General features: G+C 47.3%; 1 protein-coding gene across 4 annotated transcripts in view; it reads left to right on the top strand.

The window, feature by feature from the left end:
• Positions 1-18,241, top strand: part of ARID3B (AT-rich interaction domain 3B) — a 58,410-nt gene that overhangs the window by 27,180 nt on the left and 12,989 nt on the right. For all 4 annotated transcript variants that reach the window (XM_049613864.1, XM_049613865.1, XM_049613866.1 and 1 more), the window contains exons 3-4: positions 10,222-10,293; positions 10,497-10,569. In XM_049613864.1, coding sequence (XP_049469821.1) covers positions 10,222-10,293; positions 10,497-10,569 — 145 coding nt within the window. The remainder of the gene's footprint in view (positions 1-10,221; positions 10,294-10,496; positions 10,570-18,241) is intronic.

Here is an 18,241-nt window from a genome sequence, read left to right on the forward strand (position 1 = left end):
CCTCCCACCCTGCCCTCCCTCCCACCCCCCATCAACCCTCAGTTTGTTCTCAGTTTTTAACAGTCTCTTATGCTTTCCACATCTTCTTTATCCATTCATCAGTTGATGGACATTTGGGCTCTTTCCTTAATTTGGAATTAATGGGAAGGATATGAAGTGGGGATTGAATGTTTTAATTGCACGACGTCTGTCACATGGATAGCACCTTCATGAGTTGCCTGTAAATGTCAGATATCTAGGCTATTTCCAATTTTTTGCTATTATAAATAAAACTGACTGTATTTCTGGTTATTTAGGGTAGAATTGGAGAACAGAATTCTAAGATCAGGGGGAGACTAGATAGTGAAGCAGTTAAAAGCAGAGACTTAAAGATGTGTTGCCTGCATTTGATTCTCGACTCCTCTGTTCCATTGCTTTGCAACCTTCTACAAGGTGTTTCCTATACCTTCCTTATGCCTTGGTTTTCTCATCTGAAAAATGGAAGTAATAATAGTACCCCCACCCCCTCAGAATTCTACTGAGGCTTAAATGTTTAATACACATGAAATACCGGAACAGGGCCTGGCACGTGGTGAGTACTCAATTACTGTTAGCGTTAGGGTTTAAGTTTATTTATTTTAAGAGAGAGAGAGAGTGCGTGCATGTGCACTTGAATGGGGAAAGGGCAGAGAGATAGAGAATCCCAAGCAGGCTCTGCCACTGTCAGCACAGAGCCTGATGCAGGACTCATACTCATCAACCGTGAGATCACGGCCTGAGCTGAAATCAAGAGTCAGACGCTTAATGGACTGAGCCACCCAGGCACCCCGTGATGCCATTTTAAGACAAGTGACTTTCTGGAAAAGTCCTGTTGTTTTTATATTTCTATTATGGGAATAAAGGAGATCCCATTGCCCCAACCCCTTGTTATCATTGAGTTTTATCATTAAAAAAATTTTTTTTAATGTTTATTTATCTTTGAGAGTGAGAGAGTAGGAGAGAGACAGAGAGGGAGACAGAGGATCTGAAGCAGGCTCTGCGCCAACCACACAGAGCCCGATGTGGGGCATGAACTCACCAACTGTGAGATCATGACCTAAGCCAAAGTTGGATGCTTAACCGACTGAGCCACCCAGGCGCCCCAAATCTTATCATTTTTTAAAGTTTTGCTAATTTGTAAAATTGAATATGTATAATGGGCTCTTATTTTTTTTTTTAATGTATACACTTCTGTTTTCCTCTTGAACCTTAAAATTAAACTGCTGACTTTAGAAAATGGTTTCTATTGCCTTCTAGGTCCCTTTTTTAGAATTGTATTTTTAGAACTTGAAGCCCACCTTCTTTTAAGTATTTGTTGCCCCCCAGTTCGTCACTTAGCCTGTGGGGATCCTCCTAAGTCTATGCCTGTGGCTTGTTCTTCGGGCACTGACATTCATTTGAGCCCCTGCCACCTGCCGGGCCCTTTGCTGGTGCCCTGGCCTCACAGAGGAGCAAGTTGCTGTGTATGAGAGAAGACAGCTAGGAGAGGTGGCAGGCAGCACGGGGCAGCAGGCATCAGAGTCAGGACGTGTACACATCGTGGTGCCACACACCCCCCCCCCCCCAAGATGGGGCTGTGGGGTTGGGAGAACCTTAGGAGAAGTTTTCAAAACTACACGTGGGGCCGACTTTTGAACACAAAGTGCAGCTGCCTTTGGTGTGAGGAAACCCTCTCCGTGGAATACCAAGCTTGAAACGAAAGAAGTTTTCTTTTTTTTTTTTTTACTTTATAAAATAATTTGTCATAGCATTTTTTAAAAATGTGTTCTTTCTATACATTTAAAATATGTTGCTTGGAGGCACCAGGCTGGCTCAGTTGGAGCGTGCGACTCTTGATCTCAGGGTTGTGAGTTCGAGCCCTGCATTGGGTGTAGAGATGACTTAAAAACAAAATCTTTTTTTTTTTTTTTTAATGTGGCTTTAGAGGCTCCTGGGTGGCTCAGTCAGTTAAGCCTTCGACTCTTGATATCAGCTCAGGTCATGATGTCACAGTGTCATGAGTTCAAGCCCTACGTCAGGCTCTGTGCTGATAGTGCCAAACCTGCTTGGGATTCTCCCTCTTCCTCTCTCTTTGCCCCTCCCCTGCTCACACTCTCTCTGCTCTCTCAAAATAAATAAACTTAAATAAAATAATAAAATTAAATTTAAAATGTAGCTTGAAAAAAGTTTCATTTAAAAAAGCATTTCTGAAAGCACTGATCTTGGGCATGTTTCCTAACGTCTTCAGATCTCAATTTTCCCTTCCGTTAGGAAGGTCAGATGAGGTGTTTTCCTCCGTTCACAACACTGCTGGCTGGCTGAGCTCTGTGGTTTAAATGGATGGCAGGAGCCAGTATGGAAGTTCAGGGGGCAGATAGCTTACAGGGCGGAATAAGCGTGCGGAACTCTGCTGAGAAAAGGAGCTGGCAGTTGGCTCTGTGGCAGACTTAGACTTGGCAGGGCCGGTCCACTCTTTGGCATAGGGGTATCCTCATCGCCAGCACCGCACTTCCGAGTTTCTTCCTCATTTTGTAGGAACACCCCATTTCTGGGCACTCTTAAGTATTGCCTGGAGGGATGGTGTGCCTAGATGGCAAGGTAGGACTGCTGCCCTCTCCCCTCCTCCCCTCCTCCTCCTTTCTACTGCTTAATCAAGAAAGTGTCCCTTAGCTCTTTTTCCAAGCCACCGACTTTCAATTGATCTTTGCTGCTAGTAAGAGGAGGGGAGGTGCTTTCTGGTTCCTGCTAAAGTTACCTGACAGCGGAAGGTGTGCATCTGATAATTATAACTCTGGTGTTTCCAAGGCCTGAGCGATTTAGCTAAGAGCAGTAATCCTGATCTTATCAGGAGGGTTTTGTAGTCCAACAGTGTTGCTTATAACAATATCTGTTTTACTTCCTGGGGCTTCAATCTCCTTTTAGGATTCTCGTATAATCCTGCCCATTACCCCCTTGTGCATGTCTCATTACCTCCTGGAACCAGTTAAAACTGGTGCGAGGGCAAAGATGTTTTTTTTTTCTTCCTACCAAGATCTGGGAATTGAGCTTTTAACATTCCAGCAACATCAACCTGGCCAGCAGTAGAGCAGTCACAGTGAGCATAGATGATACCTGCAGAGCCAAGGGCTAGCCAATGAAAAGGTAAGTTGCTTATTTAAAAAAAAAAAAAAAAAAAAAAAATTACAATAGTAACAACAGCAATATTCAGCCCAAGTACTTTAGTTACATTTTATATTTCAAAGCAATTAAATAGTGTCCATGAGTTTTTGAGATCAGCCCCTTTGAAGTCTAGTTATTTTCCTAATGACTACCTTGAGATTCAGCCCCCAGGAATTTGCCCAGATCCTTGACCTTGGGGTTCAGAATCTATTAGATTATAGAGAGTAGACAGAAAGGAAACACATTACTGTTCTATGTCTTTAGAGAACACTCAAGAATCTCTGCAAAAGTTATCTGAAGTATGTATGAAGGACATGACAGTTTCTTGGAGGTTTCAGAATATGGGGAGCACAGATGAAGAGTTGGTGACTTAGCCTCTGCACTTTAAACCTGAAGGAAAGGGTTAACTCTTGCCTTGGGGAGGAGTGAGGAATGGGAACTAAAATTGCTTTGGACATCTGAGCTGTGCTTTAATAAGATATTCCAGGTGGTCAAGGAGTAATCCTAAAATAGCCTAGATACTTAATTGCTTTTAAAGTCAGGCGCTCCTGTCTCTGGGGAGGTACAGCTCTAAGGAATGTAGTGCTGGCTCCTAAGATCTTGGAGGCGTGGTCTGGTTGGGCTTTTTTTTTTTTTTTTTTTTTTTCTTCTCCTTCCAAATCCCAGTAAAAAGAAAGGCCCAAGGTAGCCTTCTTGGGTCAGGAAACACTGGTTGAATTTCTCCCTTTCTCCCCACCAGAAGCTTGGCTCTTGCTGGTGCCAGCTGCCATAACCTGGCTTGTTCCAGGGTTGTGGAATATTCTCTGTCTTCTCTCCCCTCCCCCCACCTTTCTTTCCCGCACACTCTTACCACCAGCACCAGAGATAGTGGTCTATTCCTGTATGATTACTTGCCCAGTGTCTTTCCATTCCCATTAGAACCTTTCTTAGGATAAGGTTCACATTTATCCTTTCCCTTTTGTCCCCTTAGTCCAGATCCAGTTAATTCTCTGACTTGGCTGCTTCTTCCCAAGACTTTTCTTTTCTCCCTGGTCCTGCTGTCCCCTACCCCTACCCTAGGCTCTCTGCATGGACTACCACACAGCCTGCCACCCCCTGTGCTGGCTTTCCTCTCCGGTCTTCCGTGCATTTTACAAAAGTAGTGTATCTGCATTGCAAAACGTTATGCGGGCCAAAGCATATTTTGTTACGTGAAGAGTCATACTGCCCCCTTACTAGAAAGGCTAAATATTGTGAAGGTGTCAGTTCACTGAACTGTTTCATAATTTCAGTGCAATCCAGATTTTCTTCACTGGGGTCAAGGGAGAAGGGGGGAGAGCAAGTGATGGGTCTTGCTTGACACATCATTCAAAAGTTAATCTAGAAAAAATAAACAATTGTTTTTTTAATCATCTCTCCCTCTCCATTAGACTGCAAGCTCCAGGAGGTCAGAGGCTCCTAACTGTCTTGCTCTTTTTGCCTCAGAACTTTACACAGTTTCTAGCATATCCTAGGTGATCACATGTTCGTACGGGAATGATATAATGAAAAATTGGAAAGTGAAAATCCCGCATAGTCTCAACCCGATTAGGTGTCTACATACGTTTTTAGATTTCTATTTTTTCCCAACCAAAGTAGGCCATTAAAATCTTCTAAAACACTGGTTTAATCATTTATTTTCTGCTCAGAAAACATCACTGCCTCCCTCCTGTTCACAGTTCAGAGTTTAAATTTCCTCCTGGTATTCAAGGCATTTCACAGCCTGTTCCCACCTCAACTATTCAGACTTGAATCCTCCCTGCCAAAACATGCCTTGTTTATCCCCCCACTCTGTGCTCATTTACACTGTAAATCTCCCCTCAACCCATTCTTCCATGCCGGCTTTATCTCCACCTCTGAGGAGCTCTCCTTTCTTCCACCTCCTGAGCACTTTGTGTTTTGGTACTTTGACTTGCTCTGTTCAATGCTCTGTGTCCAGCTTGTTTTTCCAACTCCATGGTAAAACTCCCAGCAGGGAGAATCACTTTTTGGGGAGTAGGGGTATTCTCAGCAGCTTGCACAATGCTCTCCCTGGGCTGGGTTCTCAGGAAATCAGTGTTGAATGAGTTTGTCATAGGGTCTTTGCTGCTCAGGACAGAAAGGGCCCCTAGAAGCCCTCTCATCCAACCCTGTCCCATGTTGGATTCCACAGCGTGACGTCCCAGACAGATGGCCATCCCGGGACAGGAAGCTGCCCACCTCCTGAGAAGGCCCCCTCCGTGACTGGGCAGTTCTGATTGCTAGAGAAGTCCTTCTTCTGTCGACCTGGGTAATTTCTGCCCCGTAACTCTAGTTCTGCCCTCTGGGGCTTTATGGAAAAAAGGAAAAGAAACAACAACACCTTGCGTCCTCTTCTCCAAGGCAGCCTTTTAGATTTTCAAAGAGTGAATACATTATCCCTCTGTCTTCTGGATCTTCCAGGTTGAAGTGTTGGGGAAGCACTGTTTTAATTTTGAGGAGCAGTCAGGTTAGACTTTGATTCATTATTGTTTGAAGGCCTTTTATGTGCATGTTCACAGTGCTAGGTGCCATATTCTGCCGCCCTCTCAGAGGCGTAACCTGCTTATCTCTCTTTCTCTTTCCCCTGGTGTCCTGTCCCCTGGGGGAAGATGGGTCCCTTCCTACCCAGGATGTTCTGTTTTGGAGGTAGTGGTGAAAGGTTAGCAGTTCTTATCCCAGTACCCCCAGATAAGTCCCCCGGGCAGGTGATGCCTGAGGGCTAGTTTCCTGGTTGGCTACACTTGCCAGGTGAAACCTAGGAGATGAATCTGGGACTAAAAGGGCCATGACTTGGCAGTGTAGGGTTTTGTGACCAGAGGATTTTCTTCTTCTTCTCCTCCCTCTCTCCTTTCCCGATGTCACACCCGGAACACTCTCTGCTGTTTCTTCCACCCACAAGGCAGGACGGCGTGACAAAGAGAGCCAGACCTGCGTTTGCATGTTGGCACTGCCACTGGGAAGCTCTGAGACCCTGGGCCACTTAAGCAGCTTGCTCTCTTTGAGCCACTGTTTTCCCATCTCTAAAATCACTACCCCTACATCATACAATTCAGTGAGAAAATGCTTGTTAAGCCCCTGGCCCAGTCCTCGCTGCACAGAAGATGCCCAAACATTAGCTTCCCTTCCTTCCCCCAGCCTTCTTCCACTCCCATTTTTGAGGGATTTAAAGGCACGACACTGTGCTTCCCTGGGAAAAATAAACTGAATGTGGATATAGCAACCACAGCTAGCCTTGGATGGGTATTTGGGAACAAACTGTCAGTTTCCTGTGAGCTCCTGGTGAGATCAAAGCTTTTAAGAGAGGTCTTAAGTAGGAGAGGCTGGGAAGGTTGTAAATGGCAGTAAGTGACCACTCACTACTGCCTGCAGCCCTCATGGTAACAGAGCCTGTTCCCCTGGCCGGTAGCCTTGCATGCAGCGGCCCTTCAACTGAAATGCTTTTCTCGGGGACCCCCCCTAAACTGTGGAGCTAGCTCCTTTTGGATGTGTGTCCCCCACGCTCACCTCTGCCACTCCTCACTCTCCTCCCCACCATGCTCAGCATCCAAGACAGAAGTCATCGCTGGGCTTCGAGCAGTCACACCCACAGCCTGGTGAGAGGCCAAGAAACCCACACGTCAGCTTGAAGTGAGCTATGTTTTTACAGTAGTTGATCAGAGTGCTGAAGCCTGCAGTCCTCCCCATGAAAGGAGGAGAGAACAGAGGAGTTGTGGGGTTGGAGGTCCCATGGGGGAGTCCATTCCTGCCTTTCAGTAAACGTGCCCATGCTTTCTCTGTACTAGAGGCTGGGGATACCCTGATGGGATGTGCACAGACTCGAGGGGACACACACAGACTGGGGATGTAGGCGGGACGCAAGTAACCAGCACATCCGGTGATAGCCCAGAGGAGAAAGGCATCAATTCTGCCTGGTGGGCAGAAGCGAGAGTCTTCGTGGAGGAACAGCATTCAGGCTAGACTGTGAAGGGCGGGCAGAGCCAGGAATTACTCTCACTGCAGCCAGAAAATCTTGTGAAGTAGGGTTTAACTGCCCCAAGACCAAGAGAGTCATGCAAAGAGAGCGGACATTTTCTCCTCAGCCCCAACTGAATATTTTAAATTAAGTAATGACCCATCCCAGCCTCGGACAAAAGAAAACAACTCCACTCCCCTGTGGGTTTTTTTTTTTTTTTTTTTTATGTTTATTGAGAGAGAGAGCACACACGCATGCTTGCACATGAGCGAGCAGAGGAGGGACAGGAAGAGAGAATCCCAAGCAGGCTCCCTGCTGTCAGCGCTGAGCCCGACATGGGACTCGATCCCACAAACCATGAGATCATGACCTAAGCCAAGAGTCGGATGCTTAACCAACTGAGCCACCCAGGTGCCCTTCCTGTGTTTTCTTTAAATCATAACTAAAATTCCTATCTGTGGAATGGGTCAAATGGTAGCATTGCCCAAAGAGTTGAGTGTCCTCTTTCCGTCCCGTTCTGGCAAATTTCCCTGTCTTCTGTGGTCACTGAGCTAGGGGTGTTAGGCTAAAATCCCATAGCTAAGCAGATTTGCAAGTGTTTCATATTTAGTGAGCCACAGCTAGTGCGAGGTCTGATTCTCCCACCACTTGGGTTCTGATGTCTAAGCAGAGCTGGAGAAAGCCAAGGGGTCATGACAACCCCCAGCCCCCACCCTTCTCCTCTGTTCCTGAGCTGAGCTCTCGCACTTGGGTGTTTATTTTCACACATAGTCACACAGTGGTTGTACTGATGTGCTTGTTTTTACACTCCTCTCCTGCTGTGGAAAGCCCTGTCTGAATTCTAGGTTGTGGATTCTGTCCTCCTCACCCAGCTGAGTGTTAAATAGTTTCTGAGTGAGCATTCTGAGTGCCTGGAAGTTATTGTAATTAGCAAAAAGCTGTGTTTTCATCTCTCTTGGTGACTGATAGAGAAAAAATCCTCCTGTGCTTCAGATCTCTAGCTGGAGAGAGTTGGGAATTGAGCTGCCACAGTAAACAGCTGACATAACAGAAGCGGCAGTGATCCCCCATTAAATGTCTTTCAGCCGATAGGGGCTCCCGGGATAATTGACTTTCCAGCAGGAATTACTGGCTCAAACAAAATCACTGGGCATTAGGGCAACCTACTGCATCTTTTGAAAGGGGGACTGTAACTCTGTCTGGGTTTGCTGACCCGACAGGCATAATTCATCTTGATTATTCATTGTGCTGGTTCCCACCAGATGATACCAGATTTCTGTTGACTGTAATTACAATGTGGGGCTGAATCTTAGCTTTTTTTTTTTTTTTTTTTTTTTTTTTAAATAGTGTTTCTCCCGCTTGGTTATTGGCTTCCCTGAGCCGAAGAGCTGTAGAGAGATCTCTAACAACGTCTGCCTGGGGAGATGATGAGTGCACAGTCAGATAGCATTTACTGAGCACTTCCTTACACACATCTTTTGTGAGATAAGCAGGGAAACAATTTGGTGTAGCCTGTTTCATTTCAGCTGACAGAGTGTCACTTCTTCTTGGTTATACTTACCTCACGGTGTACTAAATTGCTACTGTCAGGAAGTGGGTCTACATCTCAGAGCCCTCTTTGAGTAGGGGAGGCAAAGTATGGTCCCAGAATATAACTGAATAAATAATACCTCCTGCTTTCGGGCAAGCTTGATTAGAGGGGAAGATAGAAAAGAAGGGAATTAGACCAGGCTTTTATGTTACTGACAAGGTTTTACAGCGAGATCCCTATGCAGTCCAAAGAATGTCCTCCCAGGAAACCCCTGCTCCCCATCCCCGGATGCCCCTCCCCAACCATTTACACGCCCCAGTGCCTGCGCATGTGCCCGAAGTCCTCGGGGAGAAATGAGAGAGTGACAGGCTTGGTGCATCCAGTCCCATCCACTGGGTCCTCCACTGACCAGTGTAGACTTCTACTGTGACATTTCATATTCCCCACTGGCAGGGGGCCTGTTTGACTCTTCTGTATGGTATGTGTGTATATTTTTTGAAGAGGTGCCTAATTGACTCAAATAGCCAGTTAAGGCCTTTTAGCAGTGATTATAGTTCATCAGGCATTCGCTGGGGCCTGTTAAGTGCCAGCAATGTGCTCTATGCTGGGGGTACAAAGATGGATGAGAAACTTTTGCTTTCAAGGAGCTTACGATAGGGTGAGGATGATAGATAATTCCAAAGTATGTTAAATTCTAAGCCCAAAATGTATAGCGATTTCTTCCAGAATACTTAGTGCAGCCGAGAGTGAAGGGAAGGCTTCCCCCAGAATATGTTGCCTAATCTAAGGAGTAAGAGTTACCCAACTGAATAAAGGCAGGAAGCAGGTTCCAGGAACATAAACAAGGGTGTATTTGCTATTTCCTCCTAATTGGCTGAATGGTGTTGGTTTAACCCAATCAATTAAATTAGGATTAGGTTTTCATTATTTCTCTAATGGAAATGAATTTCATCCCAGGGGCACAGTCTGTATACCTTGGGAATAACGTCAAACTCTGAAGGCTGTCCTATCACTAGGGAGTTCTGGTCACTAGACTTCCAGCTTCCAGTGGTGAGGTTTAGTGGAGAGACCAGAACTTCAGGGCCTGCCATCTGTGATCCTTTATCCTCCACTTCGAGTGGTCACGTGGCTTTACAGCATGCTATGTAGTATACAAACGTGCCATAAAATCATACAAACACACATGCCGTGTAGAACCTGAAGAAAAGTGGGACAGCTCAGAGTGATGGCTTCAGGAGGATCAGCTAGGGATGAACAGGTTCTCAGAAAGTTGGGCCTTTGTCTCCTCCTCTTCTAGGATTATCAAGGATAAGTAACACCCACCCTCCTCCAACAACTGGACCTGATTCTTCCACCTGACTCCCTCTTACTTTGGAACCATTACTGAAAGCGAAAGAACAAGATGTCCCTGTAAGAGCAGCAGAGGTGGTTACCTGAGGAGTCTTTTACAGTCTGAGCCAAGATAGCACAATTGCTCAGGGTCTTCATCTTTGCCCTAAAAGATTGCCTTGTCCTCCGTCACTCTCCTATTCCCTTCTGAACTCTGTGCTTTGTTCTCCTTTAGAATGGTGGTTTGGCCTGGAGTGATGATGCGGACGGAGGCCGGGGAAGAGAGATCTCTCGAGATTTTGCCAAGGTCTGTAATGTCTCCTTTGTGATAATGAATGGGGCAGCTCTGCAGTGGGTTGTTAAATCTGATCCCCAAGGAATAAGGACGGGAATGGCCCGTGAGTCACATTTGTAGTCATACAGATAGATGGTTGTGTATCTCGGGTGGAAATCTTCCTGCATTAGATGGAATTTTTCATTGTGTTTTTTTCTGGGGGACCGGGATTGCAGCTGTATGAACTGGACGGTGATCCGGAAAGGAAAGAGTTCCTGGATGACCTCTTCATCTTTATGCAGAAGAGGGGTGAGTGTGCAGTCTCCTCAGTTTTTCAACTCAGTGAATATTGAGTGCTTACTGTGTGTAAGTCACTGTTAGCCATTCTCCCTGCAGAGTGCTGGCATCTTAGCCCAGGAGAACAAGAGGCACTTACTGCTGAGTGGTTCTGACCTAGCAGAGTAGTCGACAACCAGATTGAAGAGGACAGAGAGGGCCTTGGCAGAAAATAAATGGAATGATCCATCTAAATTTGGTCCTGCCTTATTTTTGTTGCTCTCTTCTGATTAACCGGCCTCTCTGGTGTTATTTTAAATTCAAATGTACTTTTTTCTTAGCCTCATACCAACTTTGGGCATCACTTAAACTAGTATGTCAGGTTTCCTCTTGGTGTACCTAGTCCTGCAGACACTGAGAAAGGCCAGTAAAAGACTAGAGGGCTCTCAGGATTTGTTGAGAGGGTCTGAAATGATCCGTGAAAAGGAAAGGCTAACTCGTTTTTTCTTATCCATTGGCTCTGGTTTTTGCACCCCGTGGCTTGGTTTGGGGCGCTCTGCATGGGCACCTACTTTATAATGCGCCTTCTCACTTCTCTGTCCTTCTCTCCTTCTCACTCCCACTCCCCAGCCATCTCCACTTTGGACCCTGGTGGGACTGAGTCTTGAGCCCAGGGACTCAACTTCCTGGCTTTATGTCCTGTCATAGCAATGAGTTCACCAGCCAGGTTAGCCCTCAGGAAGCATGGCCAGAAAGCCAGCCTCTCTAGGAGGTCCTCAGCAACCTGTGTAGTTCCACCTTCATCACCCTCAGGACAGAGCCACACAGCACAGCTGTTCCCACCAGCCTCCTGCCTGGGACCCTGCCTATGTCTGATTGTGTATCCCTTGGTTTCTGTGTCTGCTCCTTTATTGAGACCCGGGAATGAAATCTTCCTCTTTATCCTAGGCTGAGCTATAATGGCAGCCCCCAGCAGGTACTATTCTGCGTTAACTCCTTCCTCTCCCTCTTCTCCCCCAACCCCCCAGCACACCCTTCCCCCTCTCTCCTCCTTCCTCTTCCTTTACCTTGTAAAGCCTCACTGCTGTCCTAGTAGCGTGCGTGTTACTGCTGGTTTGCTTACAGAGGTAGTAGGAAGTTTGGTGTCTCCGTGTCCTCCCATCTCCAAGCCTCTCAGAGCCGTCCAGGCAGCCCACAGTTTACTCCTCCAGCTGCTATCTGGAGCTGCATGTGCCAATGCAAAACAAGAATATAATCCCCAAAGATAATGTGACTGGCAGCAGTGAAACTCCCTGGTTGCCCTGAGAGAGAAAAATCCACTTAATACTTTGGTCTCCCTTCCAATTACCTTTTAATTATTTACAAGCTCCACAAGCCCAGCTGGTGCAAACCCAGGAGCTGATCTCGTCTCAGAGGGGCTGCCACAGCAATATAGATTTTAATCAGCAGTGTGGCTCCACTGCTTTCTTTTCTACTTTATTGTCTCCCTTCCCAGAAGGATTTTTAAAGGAAAATGGAAGTTAGATCATCCTCGCCAAGAGTGAATGTCGGAAATTATTTGTTTACTACTCTGTGTCCCCAGTAGACTAGGAGCTCCTTGAGGACAGCCACTTTATCATTTCTTTGTGTCCCCGGTGCTCACACAGGACCGTACAGGGAGGTGCTCAAGATGTGTTTGCCGTGCAAGCAGTCCTAACTCAGGTTTTCTGCACTTAGCTGGCCCCACGCAGGAAGGCTGAGCTGCCCCGCTCTGGGTAGCCGCCCTGTAATCTGAAGTCAGCAGTAGAAAGCAGCGTGTGCCGAGAAGCTTGCCATGCTGTGGCAGCTGGGGACTGCCACAGTGCCATCTAGGATATTTCTCAGGGACCCTGAAACAGGGGACTGCCACACTGCCATCTAGGATATTTCTCAGGGACCCCGAAGCAGGAGTGAGTGACTCCCTTTGATCGTGTCAGTTTATGGTTATTCAGGCTGGGCAAATCTTTTTCTTCTTTCTTTCTTTTTTTTTAATGTGTATTTTTTGAGAGAGAGAGAGGAGGGAAAGAGACAGAGCATGAGTGCGGAAGGAGCAGGGAGACACAGAATCTGAAGTAGGCTCCAGGCTCTGAGCTGTTATGACAGCACAGAGCCCGACGCAGGCTCTCACAGTCCGGAAGATCATGACCTGAGCCAAAGTCGGGCGCTTAACCGACTGAGCCACCCAGGCGCCCCTGGGCAAATCTTTTTCTGTCCTCACCACTTACGTTAGGTATTTCACTGTTTGCTGGCATCACCTGTAGGAAGGAAACAGTGGAGTCCATTTTGCAATTTGTTAGTTACCCAAATACAAGGTTTCTCAGCCTCAGCATATTTACTTTGGGGACTGGACAGTCCTTTGCTATAGGGGCACCCCCCCCCCAAGTCATGATAACCAAAAATATTTCTAGATATTGTAAATGTCCCCTGGGGAAGAAAACCACGCCTTCCCCATTGAGAACCACTGCTAGAAAGATGGGAAAGAGGGTGAAGTTCTAAAATTTCCTTCACAGAGAAATTCTTTATGGAAATCATCTTCCCTCCACTCAGGTAGCCCTACCTGAGGGTGGTGGGGGCCTGTGCCAGGCAATATCACAGGCGCCCCTCCTGTGGCCAAGTGCCAGAAGAGTGCGTGCCGGGCCCCTGTTCTGGGCTGGGGTACAGGGGAGGCCTCTGCACCTCCACCGCATTGGAGGTAACAGGTGGAAGACCCACACAGGTGGAGGCAGAAGCGTGGTGGCACCCATGGGCCAGGCACAGCTGGAAGAATCCTTCATTGTCTGTGGCCTGGGTGAGTCAACTGGCACCAGATTGTGAAGAGCCGTGGCTGGCCGAGAAGTTAGCACTTTAGTCTGTGGACATAAAACATGGGGCGCGTCACCAGAGCTGGGCCTTCAGGAAGCTTGCCGTGCGTGGCAAGCAGGGGTGATGGGGGCAGAGAGGGGAGAATGAGGCACAGAGACATTATGGAGGTTGTTCCCTTTAAACTCACAGTGGTCTCCTCTCTGGAAAACTAGCATCTAAGGCTGTAAACTAGATTGTGTGGCCCAAGAGGGCTCGGAGCAGATCACAGTTTTATTCATGTGACGCTTGCCGTCTTCCCTCTTCACACAGTGGTGAGACCAAGGGCCCTTAGACATTTGTGACTGGTTTCGTCACTCCCAAATCGGAGTGTCTGGGACACTCAGGAGCCAGGTATCGTTAGCTGGGTCGGAGGAAAAGCCTCAGAGATCCCGGCAGCAGGGCAGCGACTCCTCCTCCAGGGCCAAGGGGAAGGACAAACATAGATTTCACAGGAGCCACTGAAGATGGCCTGGGTTTGAAAGGCTTGGTGACTCCCACCTGGACAGTGAGTGGGGCCGGGCAGCTTTGACACGGCAGGCTGCACTGCAGGGGAAGCAGACAGGGCTGCAAGGGAGGCAGCGCCCAGCAGGCTGCCCAGCGAGTGCAGCTGCAGGTGATAAACGGCTGTCCAGCGGCAGAGGGGCCAGGCCGTAACTGCTGCTTTGTGCAGCGTCTCCCTCGCTTGTTAACGTGTTCGGGTGAATTGACTGCCACAGATGGGCCTTTCAGCTCCGGGCACCTTGGTTTCTGGGCCGATGGTCCCCTCCCCCACCAGCAGAACAAGCTGCCCCAGAAGGAGCCTGAGAAGAGGCCGAGGCAGCGCCGCGTTGTCGGGCTGTCTCCTGCCTGCCTTGGGAAACAGCCGCTGTGGCCCTGTCGGCAGGCACATGGCAGGGGAAAGAGCTGTAGACGGGGTGCAGGGCCAGGCTCGCGCCCCACCCATCTCCATGATCGGGAGCAAAGCATTCTCCTTCTGGGGGCCACAGATTCCTTATGTGTAAAATGTGAGGGTTCAATTCGAGTTAATCTGGAAGCTTCTTCCAAGTTCTGTGTTTTGTATCATGTCCATGATTGTGTCTTTTGCACTACCAACAACAGGTCACCCTCACTTACCAAAAAGATAGCAATTTTCTGTCGAAACAGTTGTGTAAAAACAATACTGAGGGGGCGCCTGGGTGGCTCAGTTGGTTAAGCGTTCGACTTTGGCTCAGGTCATGATTTTGCTGTCCATAGTACGAGCCCCGCGTCGGGCTCTGTGCTGCCAGCTCGGAGCCTGGAGCCTGCTTCGGGTTCAGTGTCTCCCTCCCTCTCTGTCTCTCCCCTGCTCACGCTCTGTCTCTCTCTGTCTCTCAAAAAGAAATAAATGTTAAATTTTTTTTAAAAAGTATTTAAAAAAGAAAACTATACTGAGGACCCCCCAAAAACAAGTACTTCTCCCCTTTCCATGCCTAAGCCAAATTGAATTAAACAAGTTGCTTTTGATCTTGACCCCCACCCATGTTTCTCTGGAAAGACGGGTTAGATTTCAGAGTTCTGATGCCCCTTCTTGCTTATTACCTTTTGCTGTGTGCACACACATGCGCCTATGTAGAAAATACACACGCGTTTCTTTGCAAAAAATAAAGCCAAATCATTGTAAGTAAAATTCTCTGGCTAATTGAACTGACTATGGATGGTTTCTGAGATCTCATTCCGTGTTAGATTTTCCAGGGGGAAGTCTAGGTAGGCTGGAGGGGGACTAATTTGGAAGTCTGATAAGCAAGGGCTTATAAACAGTTCCATTCTCCGACAGTGAGGAAGAAAAGCTTGTTCCCTAGGTGGTGAAACAGAAAGAAATATGTCATCAAAGAGGAGAAAGAGGATGATTTTGCTGTTATTTTTATTATCCCATGTGTTTTATAGACCCCTTTCAACCCATTTTCTGATCTGCCGCTCCGCACAGCTCTAGCTCTGAGGGGTAGCGAGAGCAAAAGTTACCAGGTTAAGTGACTTGCCTAAGGTCACAGAGCCGACTTAGCACTTGTCCCCCAACTCCAGGCCAGTGCTCTTTCCCTCTCCTGCAGCGCCTTTGAGAAACAGCCCCTTGTGCCAGCATCTCCGTCGCTTCCTGTTCAGGCAGTGGGCAGGCTTTGTCTTGCCTTCAGCCTTCTGAGCCCCACAGAGAATGCTGGTCTGCCTCCGCAGGCCAGTGTGTGGTAGAGTCTGACAGCATCTAGCTGATTAACACGGGGGTAGGACTGTTCGCGTGAGAGAGGTCTTCATCTCAGGGTAGGGCCCGCCTCTCAGGGAAGGGCAGATGTGACGATTCACAGTAGCACAGAGGCTGCCATCTGTCAAGGCAGGATGGGGGGATGGGGGGCACGGGAGAGGGAAGGTCTAACGCATCTTACACGCACCCAGAGCACCCCCGAACAAGGCTCTGCTCTCCCTGCCCTAGCCAGGCACACCAGGTAAGTGAGCTGCTTAGTCACATAGAGGACGAACTTTGTCAAGCCCTCACCCGGAGAACTGCCCTCCTCCCCCAACTAGTTCTGTTCAAGGCTGCAAACTGACCTTGGTTTTCCCAGATGGATTGTTGAATCTGTTTTTGATGTGTGTATACAAAGAATTTACTGTGGGAAAAGGGCTTGGTCTGCCTCAAAGTGCGATTTGAGTGTTTTTCCTTCTGTTGTGTGCTTATCTATCCATCTCAGGCAAGGAAATGTTCATGACATATATCGCTCTGCCTTTTGGTGGAAGCAGTTTCTCATATATTCTTTGTAACTTGCAGTAAATGGTCTATGCCATGGACACTCTTCCTGATAGACTAAAATACGTGTCTCTGTCAGATGAAATAGGCTTTGGGGCTTCGTTTTCTAACTTTAGCACCAAATGAAAGTCTAAAATGCAAATATTTGTCTCATGATTGGCCTTTGTTTGAAGCCAAATCTTTTTCTCTCCCCAGGTGTTCCAACTATTAATATACTGGGTTTTTTCCCCCTTTTTTTCCCACTTACAATAGTCATTTAATATCCTATATCTATTCAGTTATTCCTAATAATAGGAAGGGATCCTGGTTTTTGGAGGGCATGATTAATTTGAAGAGCCCAATTTTGTCATTAAATTCAGCCTCTTCCCCTCCAGATCTTTTACTGATACTTTAGCACTTGGTAAAATTGAGTTGATAGTTTGCCCTTCTTTGTTCCAAGTGAGCTAATACTTAATACCTCATTCAAGGGTTGATGTAGGAATAGTCTAAAGCAAGGATTTGGTCCACTTACATGGTGAGAAGATCTACTGAGCATTGAGAAGCCAGTGGCATGGTTTGGCAATAGAAGACAGTCATGAACTGCCTAGGCCAAAAGGCCCTTGAGTTCTTGTACCTTTCCCCAGCCAGCTTTCCACCCCCTCTCCTGGAGACACCAGCTAGGTCTGTTGGTCAGCAGCAGTCAGAGAAAGCAGAGAAGACATGATGATCCACCTCCTTCTAACTCCTTGACCAACTTCTCTGAACATAGTTTTTAAGGAAGGAGACGGCACGGCCTTGACCTTACAAGCCATAGTAGAACACAGCATTGCACATTGAACTTCACCTAAAGCAATTAGCCTGAGCTAGAGTATCAAAAAGGGTGAGGAGTTTGGGGCACCTGGGTGGCTCAGTCGGTTAAGCGTCCTGAGTCTTGATTTTGGCCTCAGGTCATGATCTCACGGCTTTCGAGTTTGAGCCCTGAGTCAGGCTCTGCACTGATATAGCTTGTGGAGCCTGCTTGGGATTCTCTCTCTCTCTCTCTCTCTCTCTCTCTCTCTCTCTCTTTCTCTCTCTCTCTCTCTTTCTCTCTCTCTCTCTCTCTTTCTCTCCTTCTCCCTGTCCCTGCCCCCTTGGCCCTCCCCTGCTCCCACATGCATACTCTCTCTTAAAATAAATAAACTTTTTTTTTTTTTTTTTTTTTTAAGTTGAGGAGTTTAACATTTAACCTCTCAGGTTGTGGTCCCTCCAGTACTCCCATGCATTGCTGCTGGCAATATAAATGGGCATAACCACTCTGGAAATTTATTTGGTAGTGTTTACTGTAGCTGAGCATATGCCAAACCCTGTCATTCATTAATTCCACTCGTAGGTGTATTCCCAAAGAAATGAATGCTGTGTTCACTGAAAGACATCTCAAGAATATTCAGAGCAGTACCATTTATTAGAGCCAAAAACTGGAAAGAACCCCAATGTCCATCAGCAGTAGAATGGACAGATAAATGGTGCCATAGTCACACAGTGGAATAGTGCGCAGCAATAAAAAGGAACGAACTGCTGTACGCACTGGAGGGATCTCATAGGCCTAATGTTGAGCAAAAGAAGCCAGACACACAAGGGTAGATATTACGTGATTACACGTATGTAAAGTTCAAGCATATCACCTGTGGTGGTGACACATGTCAGGGTGATGGCTACCTCCTGGGAGAGAAGAGGTGGGGAATGCGTATTGATTGGGAAGGGGCATGAGAATTTTCTGGGGTGCTGGAAATGTTCTGTATTTAGATCTGAGAAGTGGTTACAGGGGTGTACACAGAAGCAGAAATCCAGTGAGCTGTGTATTAAGATGAGCGCACTGTGGTGTGTATCTGCTGGACCCACTCGGTGGGAAACCGAAAGTAGAGCTTAAAGATACCTGTCAGTCCAGTACTGGGACGCTTGAGCATCTTGCCTCTGCTCTGTTTTGTGGGACAGTCAGCCACACGCTGCACCGAACGCTGCCAGACACGGCTGCCCCGTCTCCTGGCGTGAGGTATTTTCTACATAAACAAGTTGGGAGAAAAATCACCCGTCGTTTCTTTGCCTGTTCCTGGGCGGCAGGACCAGAGAAGGAATGAATAT

This window comes from Panthera uncia (genome assembly GCF_023721935.1).
Source record: "Panthera uncia isolate 11264 chromosome B3 unlocalized genomic scaffold, Puncia_PCG_1.0 HiC_scaffold_1, whole genome shotgun sequence".
Taxonomy (NCBI): domain Eukaryota; kingdom Metazoa; phylum Chordata; class Mammalia; order Carnivora; family Felidae; genus Panthera; species Panthera uncia.